Source organism: Eulemur rufifrons, chromosome 16, assembly GCF_041146395.1.
Source record: "Eulemur rufifrons isolate Redbay chromosome 16, OSU_ERuf_1, whole genome shotgun sequence".
Classification (NCBI taxonomy): domain Eukaryota; kingdom Metazoa; phylum Chordata; class Mammalia; order Primates; family Lemuridae; genus Eulemur; species Eulemur rufifrons.
This window is the reverse complement of record NC_090998.1, coordinates 54,663,286-54,688,616: the sequence shown is the minus strand read 5'-3', so window position 1 is coordinate 54,688,616 and position 25,331 is coordinate 54,663,286. Positions and strand designations below refer to the sequence as shown.

General features: G+C 39.7%; 2 protein-coding genes across 4 annotated transcripts in view; both read left to right on the top strand.

The window, feature by feature from the left end:
* The window catches only part of PTPRR (protein tyrosine phosphatase receptor type R), a 231,363-nt gene extending 210,759 nt beyond the window's left edge, over window positions 1–20,604 (top strand). For all 3 annotated transcript variants that reach the window (XM_069490087.1, XM_069490088.1, XM_069490089.1), the window contains 2 exons: window positions 3,332–3,445; window positions 19,413–20,604. In XM_069490087.1, the coding sequence (XP_069346188.1) occupies window positions 3,332–3,445; window positions 19,413–19,506 (208 nt within the window). In that variant the 3' untranslated portion in view covers window positions 19,507–20,604. The remainder of the gene's footprint in view (window positions 1–3,331; window positions 3,446–19,412) is intronic.
* Window positions 20,605–21,281: 677 nt separating this feature from the next.
* Window positions 21,282–25,331, top strand: part of PTPRB (protein tyrosine phosphatase receptor type B) — a 106,984-nt gene continuing 102,934 nt past the window's right edge. Inside the window, exons 1-2 of the mRNA XM_069489819.1 lie at window positions 21,282–21,336; window positions 22,614–23,009. Of these exons, the coding sequence (XP_069345920.1) occupies window positions 21,282–21,336; window positions 22,614–23,009 (451 nt within the window). The remainder of the gene's footprint in view (window positions 21,337–22,613; window positions 23,010–25,331) is intronic.

Sequence of the window (25,331 nt, the reverse complement as noted above, 5' to 3'; positions counted from 1 at the left end):
TCAAAGGCTGGACGTAGTGGCTCATGCCTGTAATCCTAGTGTTCTAGGAAGCCGAGGCAGGAGGATCGCTTGAGGTCAGGAGTTCGAGACCAGCCTGAGCAAGAGCAAGACCTCGTCTCTACTAAAAAGAGAAAAAATTAGCCAGGCATGGTAATGCACACCTGTAGTCCCAGCTACTTGGGAGGCTGAGGCAGGAGGATTGCTTGAGCCCAGGAGGTTGAGGTTGCTGTGAGCTAGGCTCATGCCATAGCACTCTAGCCCAGGCAACAGGGCAAGACTCTGTCTCAAAATAATAATAATAATCATCAAGGGTCAAATTTGCTATATGTCTATTTATCCAAAGATGGATAGCATTAGTCTTATCCTAAACTTATCTTGTATCCAAAGAAAAACATTCTAATTGGCTGTGCTTTAGGTCTGGAAGTGGTGTCCCCCACCCAAAATCATTAAACACTTGGGATATCTAAAATGAACTATCCACTTCCCCTATAAAACCAGCTCCCCTTCTGATTACTATTTCTAAGAATGAGACCATCTTTTTTCCAGTCACTCAGCATCTAATGTTGACAGTTATCTTTGGCCCTCCTTTCAACTCTAGCCTCAGTATCTAATCAGTCACCAGATTGGCTTTCCCTTCAAAGCTTCTCCCATAATCACCACTTCCTGTCCAACCACCATGGTTCAGGCCCTTATGACCTCATCCATGTACTTTAGAAGTCGTTGGCTAATTGCACACACAGACCTGCTCCCTCATGCCCTCACTGCTACTATTGCCTACCCTGTGCACTTCCCTTAGATGATGGTCCTGAAACCGCCCTTGACCACATGGAGTACCTGCATCAAACTTGTCAATGGCTTCGCATTGCCTAAAGCAAAAGTCCTTAACCTTGAATCTATTGATAAACTATAGAAGTCAATGAACGCCATGAAATTATTTGAACAAATTTGAGTATATAAGCTTACGTGAATTTTTCTGGTAAATGAAATTTTATAATTTTCATCAAATTCTTAACAACAACAACAACAACAACAACAATAACAAAAGAGAGGCCGGGCGCGGTGGCTCACGCCTGTAATCCTAGCACTCTGGGAGGCCGAGGCGGGTGGATTGCTCAAGGTCAGGAGTTCGAGACCAGCCTGAGCGAGACCCCGTCTCTACTAAAAATAGAAAGACATTATATGGACAACTAAAAATCTATATAGAAAAAATTAGCTGGGCATAGTGGCGCATGCCTGTAGTCCCAGCTACTCGGGAGGCTGAGGCAGTAGGATCGCTTAAGCCGAGGAGTCTGAGGTTGCTGTGAGCTAAGCTGACGCCACGGCACTCACTCTAGCCTGGGCAACAAAGTGAGACTCTGTCTCAACAAAAAAAAAAAAAAAAAAAAAAACAAAAGAGCATAGAGAACGAAGTGCAAATCTCTTAGTCTTCCTTATAAGATCCCAGGGTAGCTTCCCATCCTTATTTCCCACTGTTGCACTAAAATAACTTTCTCTTCTCTTCAAGGCAAGCTAGTATACTCATCATCTCAAATCATATATTCCCTTTCTCATCAGTTCTTTCCTCATACCATTGCCATACCTGGAATATCCTCTCTCATTTATGATGCCAAAATGCCTGCCATTCATAGGGTACAGTTCAAATCCTATTTCTTCAATGAAACATGCTCTCTATAAACACTTCAACTAAAAGGGACTCATTCCTCCTCTGAATTCCTCTGCACTGACATCCAACAGGAAACAAGTGCCAAATGTAAGAAATAAATGATATTTTTGTGCCAAGAGGGGATTAATTAATTCTAACCATGGGGATTGGGGAAAGCCTCTAAAAATTGCAATAATGTTGAATTGGGTCTTAAAAAATGATCAGTGTTTGTGGTTTTAAAAGGTGAGAGGCAGGGCATTGCTGACTGAGAAGACATGATTAATATAGAAAGGAAAATTGGAAAATAAAAGAAATTTTCTGCAACGATTCATGTAAATGAGAATAATAGCACATAAGATACAGGGAAGACAGCAAAAAGACAGAAAGCTTGAAAGTTAGTCATGTGCAGATTTTGCAAGGTCACAGATACCATGGGAGGAAGGGTAGACATTATGCTAGAACTGATGGGAGCCATCTACAGTTTCTGAGTAGGGAGTAATATAATTAAATCCTTATTTCATAAAGGTGAACCTAGCAGCTGTGTGTATCATGAATTAGTCCAGGAAAAAACTTGAAACTTGGAAACCATAATAAGATCACCACTAATCATGAAATAAGGAGATGTTAAAAACGTGAGTACAGTCTACAGAAAGGAAAGCATGGGTCCCAAAGGCTCAGTGGAGATAGAAAATAGAAGAAGTGATAACAGATTGGATGTGGGAGGTGAGAGAGGGGGAGATGTCGAAGATGGCTTCAAGATTTCCAGGCTGGAAAACTTGTGGCTGGCTGGTCATACCATTGAGGGAAAAGATAATTAATTCTGTTTTAGATACATCAAATTTAGATACAATGAACTGAAGCAAGTACAAAAGAGTAACATCAAGAGTTCCAGCTAGGAGATGGAATGACAGTCTAGAGTTTAGGAAATTTAGGGAGTTTAGATAGAGATTTGAGAGAAATTTACATAGAGACTGTTAGTGGTTGAAATTGCTTGGAGAGAGTTTTTTAGGTTGATGTTATGGGCATACTGTCCAAGGCAGAGAGATGAATGTGTAAACCCTCCAGGACGGTATTTCTGTTTAGTTGTCACCTCCATATAAATGACTTGGAAATATGTGCCTCTAGCCACATCCTCTCTCCTAAACTAAGACTGCTCAACCTCAATATTTCCAAAACCAATCTCCTCCCTCCTGCCTTGCCTCCCTCCTTCCTTCCCTCTTTCCCTCCCTCCCTCAAATCCACCTTATTCCAAAATTCCCCTTTGCCTCAGAGGTGCCCTCCATTTTCTGCCCTCCAAGCCTAGTCACATCTTTGCCTTCTTGCCTTTCTCCCTCTTCATCCAGTCCTCCAGATTCACATTTGTGATGTGTCTAAATCTCTCCCTCCTTTCTACTGCCCATGCCTTACCTAAGGTCAGACCCTGATTATTTTTTCTAGAACAATTACAATGCCTTTTTACTATTCTCCCCACCCATCACCTCCCTCCACCCCCTCATCCTACTACTTATAACCAAATGAAAGAATGTATTTTAAGCACTTAGCACAGGGCCAGGTTTGTAATACTCAACACATGAGAGCTGTTATTATATTAACTGTTGTTTCTGATTTAAAAGTACCCTTTTAAAAGAATATATTTTATCCTTGTCATTTTTCCCCACTTTTTTATTCCTGTTATTTTTTTCTTTTCAGTGCAGGGATAGGCAGAACAGGGTGTTTTATTGCTACATCCATTGGCTGTCGACAGTTGAAAGAAGAAGGAGTTGTGGATGCGCTAAGCATTGTCTGCCAGCTTCGTGTAGACAGGTGAGTGTCACAGAGGCTTCCCCTCAAACTGCCTGATCTAGTCAGGTAAACATCACAGGCCCTGACATCCTAAAGCTCTACAGAGATTTCTGTAAAATGCTTAAGTATAATATAATTATATTTTAAAAGCCATTAAAGAAAGTGTTATATGCAACTATCAAAGGTCCAAAAACCAAAGCTTATGTTTAACTCTTCCTCAACCCTAATACAGGTTGTTCACAGTGGTAGCTGTTCCTTCTTTGTCTTGTACCTCTATTCCTTATACACACTCTGCATTTTCACTTGATTTAATTGAATCACTCATTTGAAATCTTGAGCCTTTCAAATGAGGCGCATGTTGTATTAGCAAGAGAGTTTTTTTAATGTGTGTGTAGTCTATTTTTGTAATTGTGGTAAAATACATATAACAAAATTTATCATCCCAATCATTTTTAAAGGTACAGTTAAGTAATGTTAGGTACACTCACGGTGTTGTACAACCAATCTCTAGAACTCTTTTTAGCTTGCAAAACTCTGTACCCATTAAACAATAACTCATTCCTCCCTCACCCCAGTGCCTGGCAACCACCCTTCTACTCGCTGTCTCTACGAATTTAATCACTCTAGGTGCCTCATATAAGTGGAATGATACAGTATTTGTCTTTCTGTGACTGGCTGATTTTACTTACAAGGTTCATCCATGTTGTAGCTTGTGTCAGAATTTCTTCCTTTTTAAGGCTGAATAATATTCCATTTAATGTATAGACCATATTTTGTTTGTTCATTCATCTGTTGATGAACACTTGGGTTGCTTCCATGTTTTAGCTATTATGAATAATGCTGCTATGAACATGGGTGTACAAATATCTGTTTGAGACCCTGCTTTGAATTCTTTGGGGGGAGAAGTAGGATTGCTGGATCATATAGAATTCTACTTTTAATTTTTTGAGGAACTACTGTAGTGTTTTCCATGGCAGCTGTACCATTTTACATTCCCACTAACAGTGCACCAGGGTTCCAGTTTTTCCACATTTTCATCACCATTTTTTATTTTCTGCTTTTTTTGATAGTAACCATCCTTATGAGTGTGAGGTAGAAGAGTCGTTTTTATATAGAGACAGTTTGATCACTTTTGTGATGATTAGAAACTTCTCTTCTTCCATGATCCACAACTCAACCTACCTGGGTCAATGGACAGTGGAGTTGGTGACAGAGAAAGCAAATGGCTACTCCTCGAGAGTGAGCACAGCAAGAGAGATGAGCGGTGGCCCGTCCGCTCAGTATTCAATGTGCTCTGGTGTTTCAGAGTTGTTCTGAAAGGCTGAAATCTTGTGTTCTCTTTTTTCATTCAAACAGGACATATTTAATCATCTCCTATGCCCCAGTCATTGTTCTAGCTGCTGCAAGAATAGCATTAAACAAGATGAGTGAGGCTTCTGCTCTCCTACAGTTTACATGCTAATAGAAAGAGACAGATGATAAACAAGCAGAGAAACAAACAAGATAATTTCAGACAGAAATAAATGCTGTGAAGTAATAAAATAAAGAGGGCCACAAGAGCTGATTCGCTTGGGCTTTAGCCCTATAATCTAGAGTTTCCTAAAAAGTAAAACTATATCATTACTTTTCAAGCTTTGTTCAACAAATAAGTATTGAGTATCTACTACGTGCTAGGTCCTGGAATTTCAATAAAAGAGACAAAAGGATTATTCTGAAAATTCAGTCAGATAACATATAGAAAGCACTTGGGATAGGAGTTGGCACATGGTATGCTTTTAATAAATGTTCATTACGCTATCATCATCTTCATTATTATTAAAATTATCCTTAAAGTTTCTCCTATCTCTTAAAAATGAACATTCAAATCCCCTATACAGATTAGGTTTTCCATCCCTGTCCCTATTGTTCTTGTGTTCTTTTCAATAATAGTCTTTCTAAGTGTATCTTCCCTCTATTCTCGTGTTTGTTTCTTTGCTTGTTTATTATTTGTCTCTTTCAGTTAGTGTGCAAACTCTACAGGCTGTTGATCATGGTGGTTAAGATTCTGTGCTCTGGAAACCAATTGCCTGAGTTTGCATCCTGTTCCCACTATGTTTTGGTTGTGTGGACTTGGGCAAGTTATTGGACTTCTCTATGCCTTGGTTTTCTCATCTGGAAAATGGGAGATCTGGAAAAATGTAATATTTCCTATTCTTGTTGTAAGCATTAAAAAGACATGACTTATGTAAAGTGCCTGGCACGTAATAAGCATTCAATCAAGTTTAGCCACAGTTATCAATATATATAGCAAGTAACTTAAACATGCATCTGTAAACAGAAATAGTAATATATAGCTCACAGGGTTGCAGTCACATTTAAATGAGATTAAATCTGTAATGTATTTAGTAGAACATCAGCCTACATTTCTTATCCTCTCTTCACCCTCCCTACTTCACCCTTTCCACACCCTACATGTAACTGCTTCCAAAACAATTTTCTTTTTGTACATAAAAAAATCAGTTCCAATTATCCCTCCTCCTTCTCTCATAATTGCTGCCTTAGTTTCCTGAAATCCCCTTGCCTTCCAACCAGGACAGTCCCCTTCAGCTGAAATAGGATCCAGTTGCTTCACTTCAGATTTGGGGATCCATTACCCAGAAGAGGGGCCCTAACTCAGAGGGTGAGGGACAGCACCCAGTCAGCCCAGAGCTGCTCCTGCGTCGACTTTGGTCTCTCCTGCATATATGCCAGATATGTGCATGGATCTAACTGACTCCAAACCACATTGCTCTCTAAAAACACCTGCCCTAATCTTATTTGGAATAACATGCTGAAAAAACAGGCTTGGTTTTCTCATTTTTTTTGGCTCTTGTTACTGTTAATTCTTGCCTATTCACTCTCCCATTTCCCACCTCCCGCACCCGCTTGCATAGCCTGACCTCCACCTTGATTTCCACTTCCCAGTCACATTCCGCTGTTGAGTCTACCAAATTGTCCTCTAGTTTTGAATGGAATCACAGATACATTAAAAAAAAAAAAAAAAAAAAAAAAGAACCATATCACAATGCCTTCTCTCTCTGCTCCTTCCTTCCTTAGGCAATGGTCAGAAATTTTAGCCTTGGCCTTCCGTCGTCAAGGTCTTCTCTCAAGGCTTTTCTTTTCACTCCTGATAGGATCGTCAAAATATATCCAACTTCTCTGCTGATCTGAAGCCTATAGGCTTCCTACCCCCTGGATTTGAATTACTGCCAATATGTGTCTCAAAATCATTCTGACTGATTCTGATAGAATCATCAAGAGGCTTTCTATTAATACTTAAATTCTTTCTGAGCAGCTGCTTCTGTTGTTCATAAAACAGATCTTCTCCTTAAAACTTTGCTTTGCAGGCTCAACAGAGAGTTTCCTTTTCTTGTCTCTTTCTTCTGCTGTGCACTCCCCTACTTATTATGAAAGCAAAACAGAAACCCTTCCTCCTTTCTCTAACCTCTTCTTACTTCTTTTTCTCCTCCATCCTTCTTGCCTCTCTCTCTAGTTCTTCAGCTTGTTCCTATTTTAAAAATTCCAATTTGTACCTGACTGCTGCCATTGGCTATGTTCTTGCTCATGCCAATGAAGGGAAAACTGATCTCAGCAAACCCAAACGTCTACCTCTCTGCTCTTGTGGTGTATCTTTCTTCATCAGTTCATCACACCTTGCCCCAAATTCTGATCTCCCTGGCCATCCTTGCCTTCAGCTCTTGGTATGTCTTCAGACATTCCAGAATGCACTATTCAACACACAGAAACTTATTTAATAACGGGCTCTCCATCATGGTCTTCAATGCACCTGACTCATTTAACTCCCAAAATAAACCCAAGAGTAGGAAAAGAGATATTCCTTGGCCTCGTTTTTGTTTTTAATGTTTTAAAGGAATTCAAGATATCAGGTAACTTGCCCAAGGTCGTGTAGCTTAGAAAGTGGCAAAATAGACCTACTGGAATGTAGGACATTTATTTGATCTCTAATTATTCATCCGGTTTTTATCTACCTTATAGATAGAAGTAAATAGGCTCTTGGAATATGTGTATTGTAAAACTTCTTTTTTTATATTATTTATTTATTTATTTATTGTGTGTAAAACTTCTTGATAAAAATACATCTCTTTGATTATGTTCTACCAATTTTAAGCTCTAGCAAGGGACCCCTCGGGCAGGATCAGCTACATCATTTGCGAGGCCCAGTGTAAAATGAAAATGTGGGGCCCCTTGTTTAAGCATTACTAGATATTTGAAGACAGTGACAGCAAAGCATTAACCCAAGTGCAAGACCCTTTTCAGCACAAGGGGAGGGGGACTGCATAACTGCACAGGTCAAAAACCCTTGAAGCTGGGCCTGCCTTGGGGTGCTTTTAGGATGGATATTTGTAGACAGACCTACATCCTGTGCCCTGTGTTCTGTGGGCCAGGCATCTGAGATCTCTGCTCACAGTGGTGCTCCTGAAACATGCGTGCATTCACTCACTCAGCAAACATTACTAAACATCTGCTACTGGACATGTATCAGACACCTGGGTGTAGAAAGATGGATTCCCTAACTGGCTTTTCCAGACTGTGTTCCTCAGGACATAATTTAATTACAATTATTTATCGAGAGCCTCCTAAGTGCCAGACCCTCTTTGATGGTGTTCAGGCAAAAAATACATTCTCAACTAAGTCTGAGAAAAAGCTACATACTATATTTCTTAGAATCCCTCCCCACTTGGAGATTCACAATATGCATTAACACTTTAAAGGATCTGAACAGTCTCCCAGTGTAGAAACCCACTTAGCTTTGTTTAAGCCTCTTCCATATTTATTTGATCACTGAAGACTTTCCTCAAGCCATCTCAGTGGGAGGGAAAGAAGTTGTAATAATAATAATATAAACTATTCTTTCCAGACGTTTGATGAAGAGAAGACTAGCGAAGGGATAGTAATTTGAGCCTGAGCAGGGACCATTAAAAAGAGGAAAGGGAAGGGTGGAGCTGGCTGGTTGAAAGCACCCAGCTAAGTATAACAAGAGATACACAAGACTCAGCCAATGTATCAGAAGGGTGATATTTTGTATTCCACAGAGTACAAGCTCCTATCCTTCTCTACTCTTTTTAACAAAAGCCTCCACCCACTACTGATCCAGGGCTGCACACTGTGCATCTTCTTTTTATTTTATTTTGTGTGTGTGTTTTCTGAAACATGGTCTCGCTCTGTGGCCTGGGCTAGAGTGCAGTGGCATCATCAGAGCTCACTGGAACCTCAAACTCCTGAGCTCAAGCAATCCTCCCACCTCAGCCTCCCAGAGTGCTAGGATTACAGGCGTGAGCCACTGTGCCCAACACCTGCATCTTCTTTTTATAGTCTATCCCTCACCACTTGTATCTGCCTCCTCTGAGAAGTCCAGGCAGACATGGCTAACAGCAAAGAAAAAGACCAGGCAGTGATTTGGACACTTGAAATGGGGCTTGTTTCATGACTGATAAGTCAAGAGTTTGAACACTGGGCAGTATCAAAAATCCTGATCCCCCCAAAAAAGAAAAATTACAAGGCATAGGGCTGGACGTGGTGGCTCACACCTGTAATCATAGCACTCTAGGAGGCTGAGGCAGGAGGATCACTTGAGCGAAGGAGTTCGAGACCAGCCTGAGGAACAAGAGTGAGACCAGGTCTCTACCAAAAATAGAAAAATTTGCTGGGCACAGTGCCAAGTGCCTGTAATACCAGCTACTCAGGAGGCTGAGGCAGGAGGATTGCTTGAGCTCAGGCGTTTGAGGTTGCAGTGAGCTATGATAACGCCACTGCACTCTAGCCAGGGAGACAGAGTGAGACTGTCTCAAAAAAAAAAAAAAAGAAAAAAAGAAAAGAAAAGAAAACAAGGCATGATCCCTGTTATTCCACATAACAAAAACAGGCAATTTGTACTCAAATCACAAATCTGCATTTTAGTAATAAATTCAAATGGTCTGGTTCAGAGACGAGTGTGTTATGCTGAATGGATGTTTCCAGTATAACAACAATGACAAATCCATTTGGTGGATTCCTCATTCTCTGGCAAGACGTTATTTTTATTGGCTTTAGGACAACTGCTATTAATAGCTGTTCAGTTCTCATTGCAAATTCATGAGTCTGTGGTTTTCCTTTTAATAATACTTTTGAGCATATTTTGAACTAAAATAGGATTTCTTTTTTTCCAAGTAGGAGTTCAAATTCAATGCAAGGCACCCACAGATATTTTATTTTGAAGGGCATTAATGGATCAGCCCCTCATTCTTGTCCACATTCATTTTTAATGAAAAGGTGAAGTAGGCAGTGTGGCAGCTGGGACTGAGCACTGTGTGGCAGGACTGGTAAGGGAGTGAGGTGCCAGACGTCTCTGGACCAGAAGTCAGCGAGCCTGGAGCTGACCTTGCCTCCGCCCATCACTTTCTGTCTCCACCCTAGGCCTCTCTGCCCACCTACGGTAAAAAGGGATATGGGGCATATCAGCGGTCCTCAGCCTCTTTTGGTATGAAGACCTCTTTTTTAAGAGTAAAAGATGTCGTGGATCTCCACTTGATAGTTGTATTTTGAATCCCATAATCCTCGTAAGTTAATTTTTATTCTATGACTCACAACAGCACCTACATACATTTGAAAATTAGTGATACATCAAGTTGAATTTTGAGGGAAAACGACAAAAAAAGGAGGAAAATTAGTGACACACATATGTGTTTATTTGGTCTACTGATAATGTTGAGGACTAAAGTAGATTTCAGAACCCCGCCAATAAGATGCCTTTTCCATCCTGGGATTCAGTGATGGCAAGCTAATCAACTGGCTTTCTAAGATCCCTTCAGCTCTTGCTTTCTGTGAGTCTTTAAAGTTTTGTTTCTGTGGAGAACAATGGGATGGCAGTAATAGTCATAACATTTTCCAAACACCTACTAGGAAAGGGAGGTTTAAAAAAAAAAAAAATCTGGCCTCAAGATTATTACTCAAAGCTTTCATTCTTAAGGGAAAATCCAAGACCAAAAAGAGGTAAATATCCAAAGTCACAGAACAAATTTTGACTTTTATTTTTTAATACTCTGAACTTCCAATTTTGCTCAAATTAGATTGACTAAATTCTGGATTTATTTGGTTCCCAAATGGCTATTGTTTTCTGGGTGGGAGACCTAAGTGGGTTGAGCATAAGATTAAGAGAGAGGAAGTTCACATTCTAATCTTGCCTGTGATAATGACCCTGAACTAGTTGCTGTATACACCAGGAAAAAATGTTTATCTGTGATAATTTTAGTTTAGAGTACTTATTATTAATATTTGAATATGAAAAATACAATGAACTTTCTGTTGGCTAGCACTGTTGTAGGAAAAAAAATCTATAGTAATAAATTGGCCCAAGAAACTCGGAAAATGCCTCACATGCATATAGGTGTTATAGGAGAATGACTAAAGAGCAATATGTGGGCAGGGTGCGGTGGCTCACGCCTGGAATCCTAGCACTTCGGGAGGCTCAAGCGGGAGGATCACTTGAGGTCAGGAGTTCGAGACCAGCCTAAGCAAGAGTGAGACCCTGTCTCTACTAAAAAGAGAAAAACTAGCCAGGTATGGTGGTGCACAGCTGTAGGCCCAGCTACTGGGGAGACTGAGGCAGGAGGATTGCTTGAGCCCAGGAGTTTGAGGTTGCTGTGAGCTAGGCTGATGCCACAGCACTCTAGCCCAGGCAACAGAGTGAGACTCTGGCTCAAAAACAAACAAACAAACAAAAATATAGCAATGTGTGATATCAGAAGACATCTAAATAGGGAGGAAAGGAAAGTGTTTCATTACATGTTGACCTCGCACAACTTTTTCCCATCATTTTTCTTTTAATCCCATTGGCATCTATGGATACTAGAAGAATTTGAAAACAGAATTTGGTAAGTGGAACATACAAAAGAATATCTGGTTCCAAGGCCTTCTTCTTTTCTCCCCCCCTCCACCCCCAGTAGCAGGAAGCAATCTGTCTAATCCTCCTTTTTGAGAGTCAGCGGTGGAATCTGTAGCTGTCTTTGTACATCCTTACCTTGGAGGCCTCACTATGGCTTCCCAGACAGGATAGAAAAGTGTGCATCACATCATTGTTTAAATGTTTCGATTAGTCACTTTAGTTTGATGATTTTCTTTTATTTTTTTTTTAACTATAGCCATCTAAGAAGAGGAACTTACATGCCATCTATTTCCTAGGATAATATGTGTCCCCAGAATATTCTTTGTTAAATATTCTTGGTTAAAATAACTTCAAAGCTACCATTTCCACTTGTTGGTATGATATTTATCAACTATATCCTTATATCTATTCATATCTTTCTGCATTCCCAACTAATCACAAAGAACAATGGGATGTGTGAATTTCAAAGATCTCACTTGAAGATCAGGAATTCAACATTTTGGCTTACTTATTTTAAGGGCACTTAGAGATAAAGCTCTAGAAATTGGTATGGGTTTACTTGACATTATAGTTCCCGAGATCATAACAAGAGGTCCTCTTTGTGAAACACATGCTGCCAACGGAATCTTCCAAGTGGTTGCCAGGACAACCTTTTCCTTCTTCCCAGCTTGGAACTAATTGTTAACCTGGATGTTCAGAAGAAAATGGCTAATTTTCAGGAAAAAAAAAAAAGAGAGACTCAAGATATGCTAGAGTTGTCATTGAATTATAATTTGATCTGTGCTGACTTTTATGCCTTACAAATACTTTAGGACACACCTATTTTGGTGTAGGTGTCTATGTTCAAACTAACCGGTCAGAATCAGTCAGATTCTGTTTATGTTTAAGTTCTCCCTCCTTGATGTGACATCTGTATAATAACATAGGAAAACCTCTGTCGGAGGGGCCAGACACACCTCACAGCTGAGCCCAAGTCAGAGCAGCAGACGTTAGCCTCACTTGACTCATGCCCGAGCTATCAGAGATTTACCCATGAGGCACATTAACGTCCACACCTTTTGTTCTAAATTTACTGTACCAAACTTTACCAAAAGAATTCCAGATTTGAAAATAATAAAAAGCAAAGGAGCGTAAGTTCCATTGTTAGCCCAGAAGTGAGTCACCACCGCAGAATTTCTTCTGTCTACTGATTAGACCGGATACGGGCTGGGCGGTGCGGCAGGAAAAGCTGTTGCTCTCTGTATGTGTGAGTTAATAGTCACAAAAGGTCACAACTTTAACATGTTAAAAACCAAATCTCTCTCCTGGGCATCTGGAGGGGTTTTTTTCAATACACCCTCCTGGTAGCAAAAGGAAAATACTACATTTTTCTTTTTCCTTTCTAACCCAAGTTTACCCACAGGTGACACAGCTACGTGCCTCACTGCATGCAGACTGAGACACTGATTTTTATGTTTGGCGAGGCTAATGCGATATGAGATAGCTGACATTTCTAGAAGGGTAGTAGGTCTGGATCCTCTCTGGCCTGGCCAAACACAGCGTTCATATTCTCTGGCCACAGAGAAATCAGAGCCACACGGCCAGTACCACTTTTGCAATAAAGGAATGACTTTCTTCCATAGCATGGGGTGGGGCATAATTGGGGTGCACAAATAATTTGTCATCCAAACCAAGACACTTGAGAGTGAAAGGTGGCCCTGTTAATAATCACACCAGAGCAATAGGAGTGAACCATGACTGTCCCAAGCAAACCAGAATGCATGATCACTTTAGGTTCAACATGAACTAAGAATAGGAAGAAGAATAAGCAGTACTTACTTAGTACTCACTAAAGGACAGCCACTCTGCTAAGCATTTTGTGGATTATCTCATTTAAACCTTGCAGAACTTGAAACTTTATTGGGTAAATATGTTTGCCAGGTCAGTGGTCTTCAAACTTCTTTGTGAACAATGGGAAACTTTTGGCAGACAAAATCTTCCACAAAACACCAACATGGAAAACCAATAAAAAGCAGAACTGCCCTGGTCACAGCTGGGATTAGGATCTAGTCCTAAAGGCTCTGCCTCCTCTCTGCCCTGCCGAGGGCCCTCAGGCACCAGTGTAGAGCCCTGGGCTCCTGGGAATTCTGCGAACAGCCTTCAGCCAGACACTGATAGGCTCTGACTCGCTTAATCCTCCCAACCTGATAAGATTTGTCATTAATGTCATTTTATAAGTGAGGAAAGCCACATTGGGAAGGATTAAATGACTTACCTAAAATCATACAGCTAGGAAGTTCAAAAGCAAGGATTCAAACCGGAATCTAACAAATGTCAAGCCCATGACTTTCCACGACATCATCTGCCTCTGCTGTTGCTGCCTTTAGGCTGGTCAATATTTAGAAACACATTTGGATCTTTCCATCTAGGCTTGCCTGACCTGGGCAATCTCATGTCCTCTGCCAGGTTTGCTCTTAGCACTCCATGGCCTTCGGAAGCCTCACCCCAGAGCCTCCTCACAGTCCTGTTTGACCAGAGACTACCAAAGAGTAGCAATAACAGTAATAATAGTTAGCATGTACGGTATTCATATGTGCTTGGCTATATGCTAAACATTTTACAGGGATTGTCCCATTGATTTCTCATAACCATGCTACGAGGTAGGTACTATTGTTTTTGTTGCCTCATCATTTTGCAGATGAGAAAACTGAGCACGGCAAAGTTGATGTGGTAAGGTAAAACATTTAGTAAGTGGGGGAGACAGGATTTGTCTTGACAGCAGTGTATGGTGTCTTTTTCCTTCTAACACACTTTGGTCGCTACTGGTAATGAACCTGACACCTCGACATTCCAAAGTTTTCAAACCCATGACCACTCTCACAGCTAACCAGAGTTCCTTTGACGTTTTTATTTGACCTTACTCTTTTTTTAGAAACTAACTCCTGCTCGGTGGTAGGGATTGTCACTTAATGTGTTATACCTCCTGGGAAAACAAATGTGTACCGTAAAAGAAAAATCTGAGACACAATAATCTGGGGAACACCAGAACAGAAGTTTAGTGTTCCAATGACAAAATGCCAGAGGCAAGTATTTAGCGGGAAAATGCAGAAGCAAAATAAATAAATTATTTGATTGGTTTGCAATTACAAAATTGCCTTTGTTTAGGTACCTTGTTGAAAAGTCCCTATTCCCATAATCATTTGTGAATTGGCTGCTTATGATTGGCTGGGTTTTAAGTTTTAGTTCTGTCTAACATAAGCACTTATCGGATATGAACCCAAGTTAAGTTCCGCTCATGTTTGCAATTAAGGCTATTTTTAAGGCCTTTGATTTTGTTTGCTCAGGAATTTTTCAGACCTGATCTCCATTTTAATTTTACTTTAAGAGAACTTTAAAGAGGATTCTCCAAGCAGGAATGACACGTTAATGCAAGGGGTTGAGCAATGGTGGTAATTTCAGGCATTCTGCCTAACTAGTGATGGTGCAGCTATTTTGGGCCCCATAGGCCTCCACTGAAACATCATCTTGAACACCATGGAAATCTTCTAAAATCTTAACTTTGGCTGAATTTAGACTTAAATCTGTTGGAGGTCAAGAATTGTTTTAGTGCCAGCTCTTTGAATGGAGGTTAGATGATGCCTTTTAAAGTAAGAAAAAGAGCATCCCTGTTTCTTATCTTCCAGAACCAGCTTGCATTAGGAGCTTTACATCAGTAATATAGAGCCATATTTCAGCAGATCCGTGGAGCTGTATCTGACCTAAGAGGTGCCTGGGGACCAAGTCAGAACTCCCCTGGAGGGTGAATTACTACAGAGCTCTCTTGAGGGTTCCACAATGAATCCAGCTTATGAAATAAAAGAATACATTTAGTCCATAAATATAGTTTGTACACAGGCACTATACCAGCTTCTTAGGTATCTTTTACTATAGCTAGCTTATAAAAAGACTGTATATGCTCCATAACAGTAAAATCTAAAGGGTAATCCTAGATTTTAAGTTCTTACAATGATCAACAGAGTATTCTATATGCCAATGTATGCAATAGAACATTTATTAAGTATTTTCAAAGATGATTGTGATGAATTCCTGGATTTGAACCAGCCTCCAATGAAGCATCCTGGGATACCCTTTTCTCTCTTCTAGCTGAGTTTATCTGTTTTCCTATGACATGAAAATAGCATAGCCTGGGTAACTTACTTGACAGATATTTACCTAGGATTAGTAAGTGCTTTTCACTGTTGCAAATATGAGAAGACTATGACATTCTGCTTGCCCTTAATACAGGACCTACAACCTAGAGAGAAACAATTTTAGAATGGGATTAGATACTATATAATATGATATCAAATTGTTTATAATAAAGATCCTATCCTGACTCTTTTTCTATTTTTTATAAATGACTTAGATTTAAAAAATGTTAAATATCTCGAAGACACAATGCTGGGAGTGAGAAATGGAAGACTAATATCTTGAATGATAGATAGTGATTCAGTAAACACGAACATTGTGCTGAAACTAACAAGTTGAAATTAACAGAAATAAATAGAAATCCCTGCATTTAGTTTCAAAAATTCAATAGTGTAAGTACAGGGTGGTAGAAAGCTATAATTTTCACTTTCAAAAAAACTCTGCTGAGGCCAGGGATGGCGGCTCACACCTGTAATCTTAGCACTTTGGGAGGCCAAGGTGGGAGGATCCCTGGAGTCCAGGAGTTTGAGACCAGCCTGGGCAACATAGCAAGACCATGTCTCTACAAAAAATTAAAAATTAGCTGAAAGTGGTGATGCAGGTCTATAGTCCTAGCTACTCAGGAGGCTGAGGCCGGAAGATCACTTGAGCCCAGGAGTTTGAGCTTGCAATGAACTATGATCATACCACTGGACCACTGGACTCCAGCTTGGGCAACAGAGCAAGACCCTGTCGAAAGAAAGAAAAGAAAGAAAGAAAAAGGAAGAAAGAAAGAAAGAGAGGGAGGGGGGAGGAAGGGAGGGAAAGAGAGAGAAAGAAAAAGAAAGGAAAGAAAGAGAGAGAGAAAGAAAGAAAAAGAGAAAAAGAGAGAGAGAGGGAAGGAGGGAGGGAGGGAGGAAGGAAGCGAAAGAAAGACCCTGCTGACTTTTTAATTAACCTAAAACTTCACTCAATATCCTAAACTTCTTGCTGAGCACCAGGCACCATGTAGGTACTGTGGGACCTTATCATGTGATGCAAACTTACTGGTCTACAATGTGTAGCTCAAGGGAGAAAATATGCCCACTGACCAGATCTCACAGGCAGTAGACACAACACTTTAAGTAGGTCACATTTGCCTACTTAAAATAAAATAGCCTAGAGAAGAGGGGGACTAGATTGGTAAGTGAAAGGGAAACCAGGCTATAGAGAAATATTGAGCGACCACAGGATGTTTAGTCTAGAGAAGAAAAGATTATGGGACTTTGATGGTTGTTTTCCAGAATTTAGAGAGCCATTGTGTGACTACAGGGGAGCCTTAAGACTTTTTTGGGCTATTTATGTTTGACCAATAAGGTAAAAGTTAGAGAGGGGCAGATTCATTTTGATGTCTTCAAAAGTGTTCCTGCAAACCTTGGGAAAAGCTCCCTCTAAAGGTACCCCATCCTGTGAGCATTCCAGCAGAAGCCAGCTGGCCAACTGTCACATAGACTGCTTCCTTCTAGAAAAGCTATATTTTGTCAGCAATTGGAATGGATGATCTCTGAGAATCCCTCCGATGCCAAGTTTTTCATTTTTATTTTCCAATTAAGTGGAAAGTAACAGAACTTTTCATATACCTTCCTGAAGACTTAAGACCTGCGAGAATTTTGCTAGCCTACAACTAATGGGTCTGTTTCCCCGTCTTCCCCCCTCATCACTGGTTGAAGAACCTTGTTAGTTAACAGAATGTCATAGTAGATAGACTTCAACCATTAAAATACTCTGCCCACCTACTTAGGATAAAATGGTCATTAAGACCTAAACTGTGTCTCCATTCATTCACCACTCGAATGTGTAAATACCAGTGCTGACCAGAACATACCGGAAGGGAAAATTCTTGCCTCAAAGTGAGGTAAATGGTGAGAGGAAGTTGACAGGCCAGAGTCTAAGAGACGGAGCACACACCAAGTTCCACATGCCGTCTGCAGTCAAGGGGGGAGTGATGGGTCCCTGTGCTGTGAAAATGCCAGAGGAAGGGAGGCACCTCTCAGCTCCCTGGAGCTGCGCTAATATTTACTGTGGCTGTGTCTCCCAAGCTTCACTGGCCAAGCCGGCATCTTCCGGACACCTGCTATGGTTTAGGTGTGCCCAGACGTCATCATACAGCTAAGAAGGGGAAGAGTTACCACATCCTCAGCTGGCCATTCCTGTTGTCCACTTCTGAACAAGAAACACTTTGGCCAGAAGGTTCCTTCAAGACAACAAAATATACAGTTCTAGGGGAAAAGACTGATGAGCTATTTCTGCTAATAAGTTGCTGTCACCAAAAACTGAATTTACCTCTTTATTTCTTGCCAAATATAATACATGATTTTGGCATCATGTTGACCTGCCTGAAGAATTACTGTTAGTTTTGAAAGAGGAAGTCTTACTGCTTTGCTATTTATATAGGTTGACAGGTAAACGTAGATGCAAGCCCAATTTAGTTATTACCATTAACCCAAAGTCATGTTACAGTGAGATGTAATATATCTTGCTTTTAAGTTGAAGTGATTAAAATAATCTGAAAATTATTTTGAATGGTACTAACAGCCACCAGGAAACACTGGCTAAAACATAGAACTAAACTAAAACATAGAGTTAGTTGTATGATTGCAGAGTTACAGAGACTCTATAGGACTTTAAATAATTAGAGTGATGCTGTTATTCAGTGAGCAGGAAAAATAAGTAACATTTATATTAATGTCTGGGAACTTTGTCAAACCAAAGAGCCACAATTATAAAGGAGCAAAATGTAATATAGATATAGTATATATAAAAATATATGGCCGTGCATGGTGACTCACACCTGTAATCTCAGCACTATGTGAGGTCAAGGTGGGAGGACTGCTTGAGGTCAGAAGTTTATGACCAGCCTGGGCAACATAGTAAGACCCTGTCTCTACAAAAAATAAGAAAAATTAGCAGAGCATGGTGGTGTATGCCTGTAGTCCCAGCTATTTGGGGGGCTAAGGTGGGAGGATCACTTGAGCCCAGGAGTTCGAGGCTACAGTGAACTATGATAGTGCCACTGCATTCCAGCCTGGCCAACAGAGCAAAACCCTGTCTCTCTATATGATGAAAAGCATTATTATTTCTCATGAAGGCTACTGCCTTCTACTAATCCAATGACAAAGGGGATGTTGGGCAGCTAGTGATAAAAATAGTGATAACCAAGGGGAAAAAAACGAGAGCCAATTACCTTTTAAAATTCATTTAAGGACCTACCCACTATTGTGTTTAAATACCCAGTATACCCAAAGGCTAATGTTGTTTCCATGTAACCTACTCAAATAAACCATTCCAGGGTTGACTTTCTTTTTCTTGTAGAAAGAGCAATATTTCACAGATGAGTTTTGTTTGGTGAGCCTATTTCAATCCATTTTAATCCAAATGTATAAAACATTTTAACATAAGATAAATGATAGGGATACTGAGAAGTAACACTAACAGTCCAGCTACATTGAATTCATTTCACTTTCACAACAACCTTGCGAAGTTGTTACTGTTACTATTCTGCTGTGACAGAGGAGGAAACCAAGGTGCAAAAAGTTTTAAGGAACATGTCCCAGATCACACAGCTATGAACTGGTAAAGGAGGGACTTGAACTCAGCCTGCCTGGTTCCAAAGTCCTAGTATTTAACCATTAGGCTGTACCACCTCCCCAACAGTGGTGCATGGGTAAAATTAATCAAATGCCTAGGTGTATCAGGCATTATGTTAATTCTTTTATATACATTAACATATTAACTTTGCCAGTTGGGACATTTGGACCCAGGTAAGAGGGATAACAAAAGAATCATTGGTCCACTGTTCCATATGTCTTTGGCATAACACCCTAGCTTGGATGTAGTCTTTGTGCTGCTTGAGATTGCAAGATGTTAGCAAAAAGAAGTTATTTTGTTATTTCTTCTTTGCAGAGGTGGAATGGTCCAAACCAGTGAGCAGTATGAATTTGTGCATCATGCTCTGTGCCTGTATGAGAGCAGACTTTCGGCAGAAACTGTCCAGTGAGTCACTAAAGACTGACCAGACCATCAATCTCTTGGGGTGATTATCCAAATTACCCACTTGAGGCTTCTAGAAGGAGCTTCCTGCAATGGAAGGAAAGAGAAGCTCTGAAGCCAACCTGTGGCATGGATTGTGGAAGACTTGGCAACAAGTTTAAGGTTGCCAGCCCCTTGTGTATATGAATGCATTTGTAAGCATCCCTCAAACTATTTTGAAGGTCCTATGCTGATGGAGGTATGATAGATTTCTACATAGCCTAAGGTGGATTTCGTTTAGTCTGTACTGACTATCTGCCACACAGAATGTATGTATGTAATATTCAGTGATAAATGTCATCAGATGATGACTGGAAGAGCTGCTGAAGACATTCTTATTGTGTGTTTAGATGCTTTAATGTTTGCAAAATATGTCTTGTGAATGGACTGTCAGCTGTTTAACTGTTCCTGTTTTAAGTGCTATTACCTTTCTCAGTTACCAGAATCTTGCTGCTAAGTGATTGATAATGGATTTTTAACAAATAAGTCTTTGTTTTTAAAAAAAAAATTAAAAGCAGTAACTATTTTATATGGAAATGTGTCTTGATAATATTACCTATTAAATGTGTATTTATAGTACCTCCTATCAATTACAGAGCACAATGATTGTCATTGGGTATATATGTATTTACTCTCCATTATTAGGCATAAAGGTGACTTCTGCTCCAGAACTCTATCCACTGTATTTCTACATTGTGAGTTGTTTTACTTTAAAAAGGCAAAACAAATTTGTAGCAACTATGAAGTATCAAGAATTTTAAATACTTGTCTCTCTTTTACTAAGAAGGGATTTTTGAATATGCTGTCTACCTGGAATCTCTCTCCCAATAAAAGGCAGATGCCTTTGGGAATGATGTAACCTGTCCCATTTCCAGAGGTTCTTTATAAAGATGCTGCCATGTCTGTCCTTACATTTCTGAAAAGTTTTAATCCTCAAGTGACAAATAAAGTTAAAATAACTACTCTCAGAAAACACGAGATGTTCTGCTCAAATATGAATTTTTAATGCAGCGATGTTGACTTTGTTTCATACTGCCAATAAACTACTCTTAATACTAAATATTGAGTAAAGGAGATTCTTTTTTCTCCTACTTGGAGAGAAGCCATTATCTGTTTGGGGAAGCCTGAAGTTGATAACGTGATGGGTTTAATTTTAGTCTCTGCTTCTCCACAGTGGAGATGACGATCTCTAAATGTAATATTGTCATCACTTGAGAGATAATAATCTAGAAGTGCCATCATTATGTGGTTTTCCTCGATAGACTCCCAGCATATCATTATACAAACAGTACATGTTTACGCCTTTATATCACTTGTCCTAGACCCTCATGAATTACACGCTTTATGTTGATTCAGCAGAATCACATCACCTGAAGAGATGTAATGTTTTAGGAACATTCAATTATCTAAGATTACAATTCTTTTCTTCCCTCTTGAGGTTAAGAAGTAGTCATGTGCCAAAGGGAAGGTAGGTAAAGACTTAAGGGGATTTACTCTGCTCCTGGAGGCTGGAATTTTTTCTGCATAAAAAAAAAGAGAGGTAATCATAATCCCTTCTTTCTAAGGAAACAGACAAAAGGACACTGGTGTAAAACTTCCCCAAACAATTCAATAGGAGGAAGTGCTCGTCACTGACTTTTCCCCCCACCATGAAGGCACATTTCCTTCCTAGTCTCTGCTTCTCTTATCTGGAAGAATTTTTTTTTTTTCCCAAGCGAAGCATGAGCAGTTGTTAAGTGGAAAATGGAGGCTGAATTTTACATGGTGATTCTTACCTGCTTGATCTTCGGGAGCTCAGGTGAGTGGGTCTGCCTCAGTCTCACGAGGCGTTTCTCTCATATCTGGCCGAGGAGTCTTGGGCCTTTGAAAAGTGTCTGAAATAAGGTAGAAATGAAGCCAGGTGTCCATGGCAGTTTAGCCAAAGGCGATGACGAGGGGGAATAAAAGGAGCCAGCTGTGCCCACGCTGTTGGGATTTCTCTCCAAAAGAAAATAGTTTCTCTCCTGAGGTCCTCCAAATGCTTCGGGCAGCTCCTGAAATGGCATATTTAGAGCAGAGAGTAAAGAAATCTGGGGAGGAATTTTTTATTATTATGTAACAGTGTGTAGCATTCCCCATACCTTTCCCAAACAGGTTATAGTTTTTATTTTCTGTTGTGTTAAAGACAGAAAGTATAAGAAGTATGATTTAAGGGGGTAAGGGAATGTGGTATGTTTTATTTGGAAGGGCTGAATATTTTCGTGGGCGAGCTGTGCAATTTAAGTAAAAGCTCATTGAAAATGGTTTCTGAGCCTAAATATCTTATTTTTTATGTTGATGTTTAACAACTGGATGTTTAATTATCTTAAATTGAGAAATGCTGAGCTTTTAATCTATTAGTATTTGAGGAAAAAACTGTAGATATTGTCACAAAACAGAAATGCTTCTCTCCAGGACTAGAAGAAATTTAGTTTGTGATAATCAATATTTTCATTGGTTATTGTTAGCTAGGAGGTTGTGCTTGGAGGGATGGGAAAATTTGTTTCAGTTTTTCATAAAAACTGAAATATAGGCAATTTTAAAAAATTTTTGTTCAAACTATGCAATTTGTATACAAATACTGCAGTGTGAATTGAAGGAATGGAAAAGGGGTGCTTTTGTAGAGTGGGGGAGGAAGGTGATATGGAAAGAGGCAAATGGTTAGAGAACTGAGCTTTTCATACCTTCAATATATTTAACTAATTTGGCTAAAATACCACACCATAATCTTTGAATAGTTTTGTTTCTTTTCCAAGCTTCCTTTCATTTTCCAATGAGGGGTGTGTTTTCTTCCCTAAGCCATGTGAAAGTAAAAAAACAAAACAAAACAAAAAAAAGGGTGGGGGAAGCTGTGTGACATTTTGACATTTTACATTGTCAGCCTTGGGATTTTAAATCACACGTGTTAAATCTAAGAATATTCACTTGAAATGATAGCAACAGCAAAATCTAAGTAAAACACTAATTTTACTTAGGCCATTTGTGGGTGGGTTGTTTTGTTTTCTAATGGGCCTTATAATGTGCTACCCAGTACTTTATATACTTTTCATCTTCCAGAGGGGTTTCAGATTGTCCATGTCCAGAAGCAACAGTGTCTTCTCACAAATGGGAAAGTGGGCGTGGGCTCATGCAATAGGACCATCCAGAACCAGCAGTGGATGTGGACTGAGGATGGAAAGCTCTTTCACGTGAAATCTGCACTGTGCCTGTCCATCTCCAATTCCTCTGGCGCCCCTTCCCGCTCAGCCATCTTGGACTGCTGCTCCCACGCGCCCCAATGGACCTGCTATGATCAGGAAGGGTTCCTTGAGGTGGAAAATACTTCTCTCTTTCTCAAGAAACAAGGCTCCAGGGTAGTGGTCAAGAAGGGCAGGAAATACCTTCATAGCTGGATGAAAATATATGTCAACAAGGAGGGAAAACTGGCCAATGAAAGTCTGTGCTTAAGAAAAGGTGAGCTATTCCTTTTAGAATCCATTCTGAAAGTCCTGCTGCTAAATGTCTTGTTTTTTTATATTCAAGGGAAGTCCACATGCCCCAAACTTCTTCCTATGAAGATTCATAGTTGATGGAAATGGATTGTGTGGTGCCCAATGGCAGAAAACTTCATTACTTTCATTAAAATAAGCCCAACATTCTCTTTCTGTCTATTGCTTGCTCATCCTTTCCTTCTTTTCTTGCTTCTTTTATTAATTCAACAAATATTTCTTGAGCTTCTCTTTTTTGCCAGACACCATGATTAAGTACTGTTAGATGTAGGCATATACATAGTAAGCATAAACATAGCATATATGGAGTGACTAAAGTCGATGATCAGGAAATTATTAGATTTTGTTGACATAGATACTTCTGTTCTCTGATTATGAGAAACTCTTACGACATCAACATGGTGCTTGACAAGACAGAGAAGATAATAAGTTGTGTTTTTACACATCTCCTGTATTGATGTTCAGGGATGGATATCTTTTGGAGGTAACATTGAAAGGGTAATAATCAATGTGCGGCCACAGAATTTTCTAATTTGTTGGCTGTTTAATGATATAACCCAGATGACGGACACATGTAAAAACTTGTATACACATGCACAAGACTCTTGGTGTAGTACACAGTTCAGTCCTGAGCTAGGAATTTTGCTTGTGGAATATACATGTATCTGAATCTTCTCTTTAAGTCAATCATTTTGTTGTATGTTTACTACTCTATTAGGGGTTAGCTTTAGGAATTCATGAAAGATAATACTAACAGAGTCACAATATATTAGGTGCCAATGGACCTTTCAAATCATGGGAGAAATTACATAGAAATGAAGCTTCCCATGAAGGAGACTGAAATCTGTGAAGCTTAAGTAAATTTTCCCAAATAAATCAGTAACAGAGCTATGATTAGAACCCAAATTTCTTAACTCCTTGTCTGGTGTACATTCCATTATACCAGTGGTCCCCAAATGTCTGGCCACAGACTTTTGCCCAACTGATTGATGGTGTAAGGATCATCTGGGGGAGAAAAGGGAGGACTTTTAAAAATATGATTCCTAGAATTCTTTGCCACCATTTTTTCCTCTACAACCACCTCCAAGATTCTGTTTCAGGAAATCTGGATTTATGCATAATACATGATGTTTTTTCAAAAGCTTCCCAGAGGCTGGGCACTGTGGCTCACACCCGCAATCCTAGCACTCGGGGAGGCCAAGGAGGGAGGATTGCTTGAGGTCAGGAGTTCAATACCACCCTGAGCAAGAGTGAGACCCTGTCTCTACTAAAACCAGAAAAAAACAGCTGGGTGTCATCATGCACACCTGTAGTCCCAGCCACTGGGGAGGCTGAGGCAGGAGGATTGCTTGAGCCCTGGAGTTTGAGGTTGCTGTGAGCTAGGCTGATACCACGGCAGTCTAGCCCAGGCAACAGAGCAAGATTTTGTTTCAAAAAAATAAATAAATAAAAATATTCCCAGATAATTTTGATCCATAACCCTATTTGGGGATCAGCATCCACTGTACCCTTAAATCTTTTTCTTAAGTGTTGATTTTGAGGGTTCTATGAGTTTTTCCACCATGCTAATCTTTGGACAGTTTTCTGTCACTCATTTATTCCATAAATTAAACAAGCATTTAATTAGATGTCAATTGAATGCAGTGGGCTCTTCTACAATAGAAGATGGGAGTTATAGTACCTGCTCTTATATCATTTCTGGCTATGAAAGTAAGATAATAATATAAAAATCAATTAGAAAATTCAAATTTATCAGAAAATACACAGCATATGGTACCAATTTGTACAATTCTTTTCCTGTGGTTCATCTATCAAGACCTTTCCTAAACAACACAGAAATATTATAAATATTACAGTTGTATTATCATATACAGAATGTGAGATTTGTTTTCAATCCCTAATCAAACCTTATTTAAAGTAAGATTCTTTAATTGGAACTTTAAAGTAGACATGGATTCAGTGGAGAGTTTTTCAAGACAGAAGATAATGCATGGAAAAAAACTCTCTCCTTTGACCCTCATAATGAAATATGTCCAGTGATGGACTCCACTTCAAAAGTAAAGTGCATAGACTAGGTCATTTGCAATTAATCCCTGAACATACCATAACTATTATACCTTCTTTTGATTTAACACAATTATAGGCTAACAGACACATTTTTCTTCATCATAAACTTACCATTGATTGAAGATTAAGATTGACAGTTGTGGACACATAGCAAGAAATCTCACTGATTGCTAGAGAAACCACTGGTTTGATTAGTGAAAAACTAACCAAAATGCAGCAC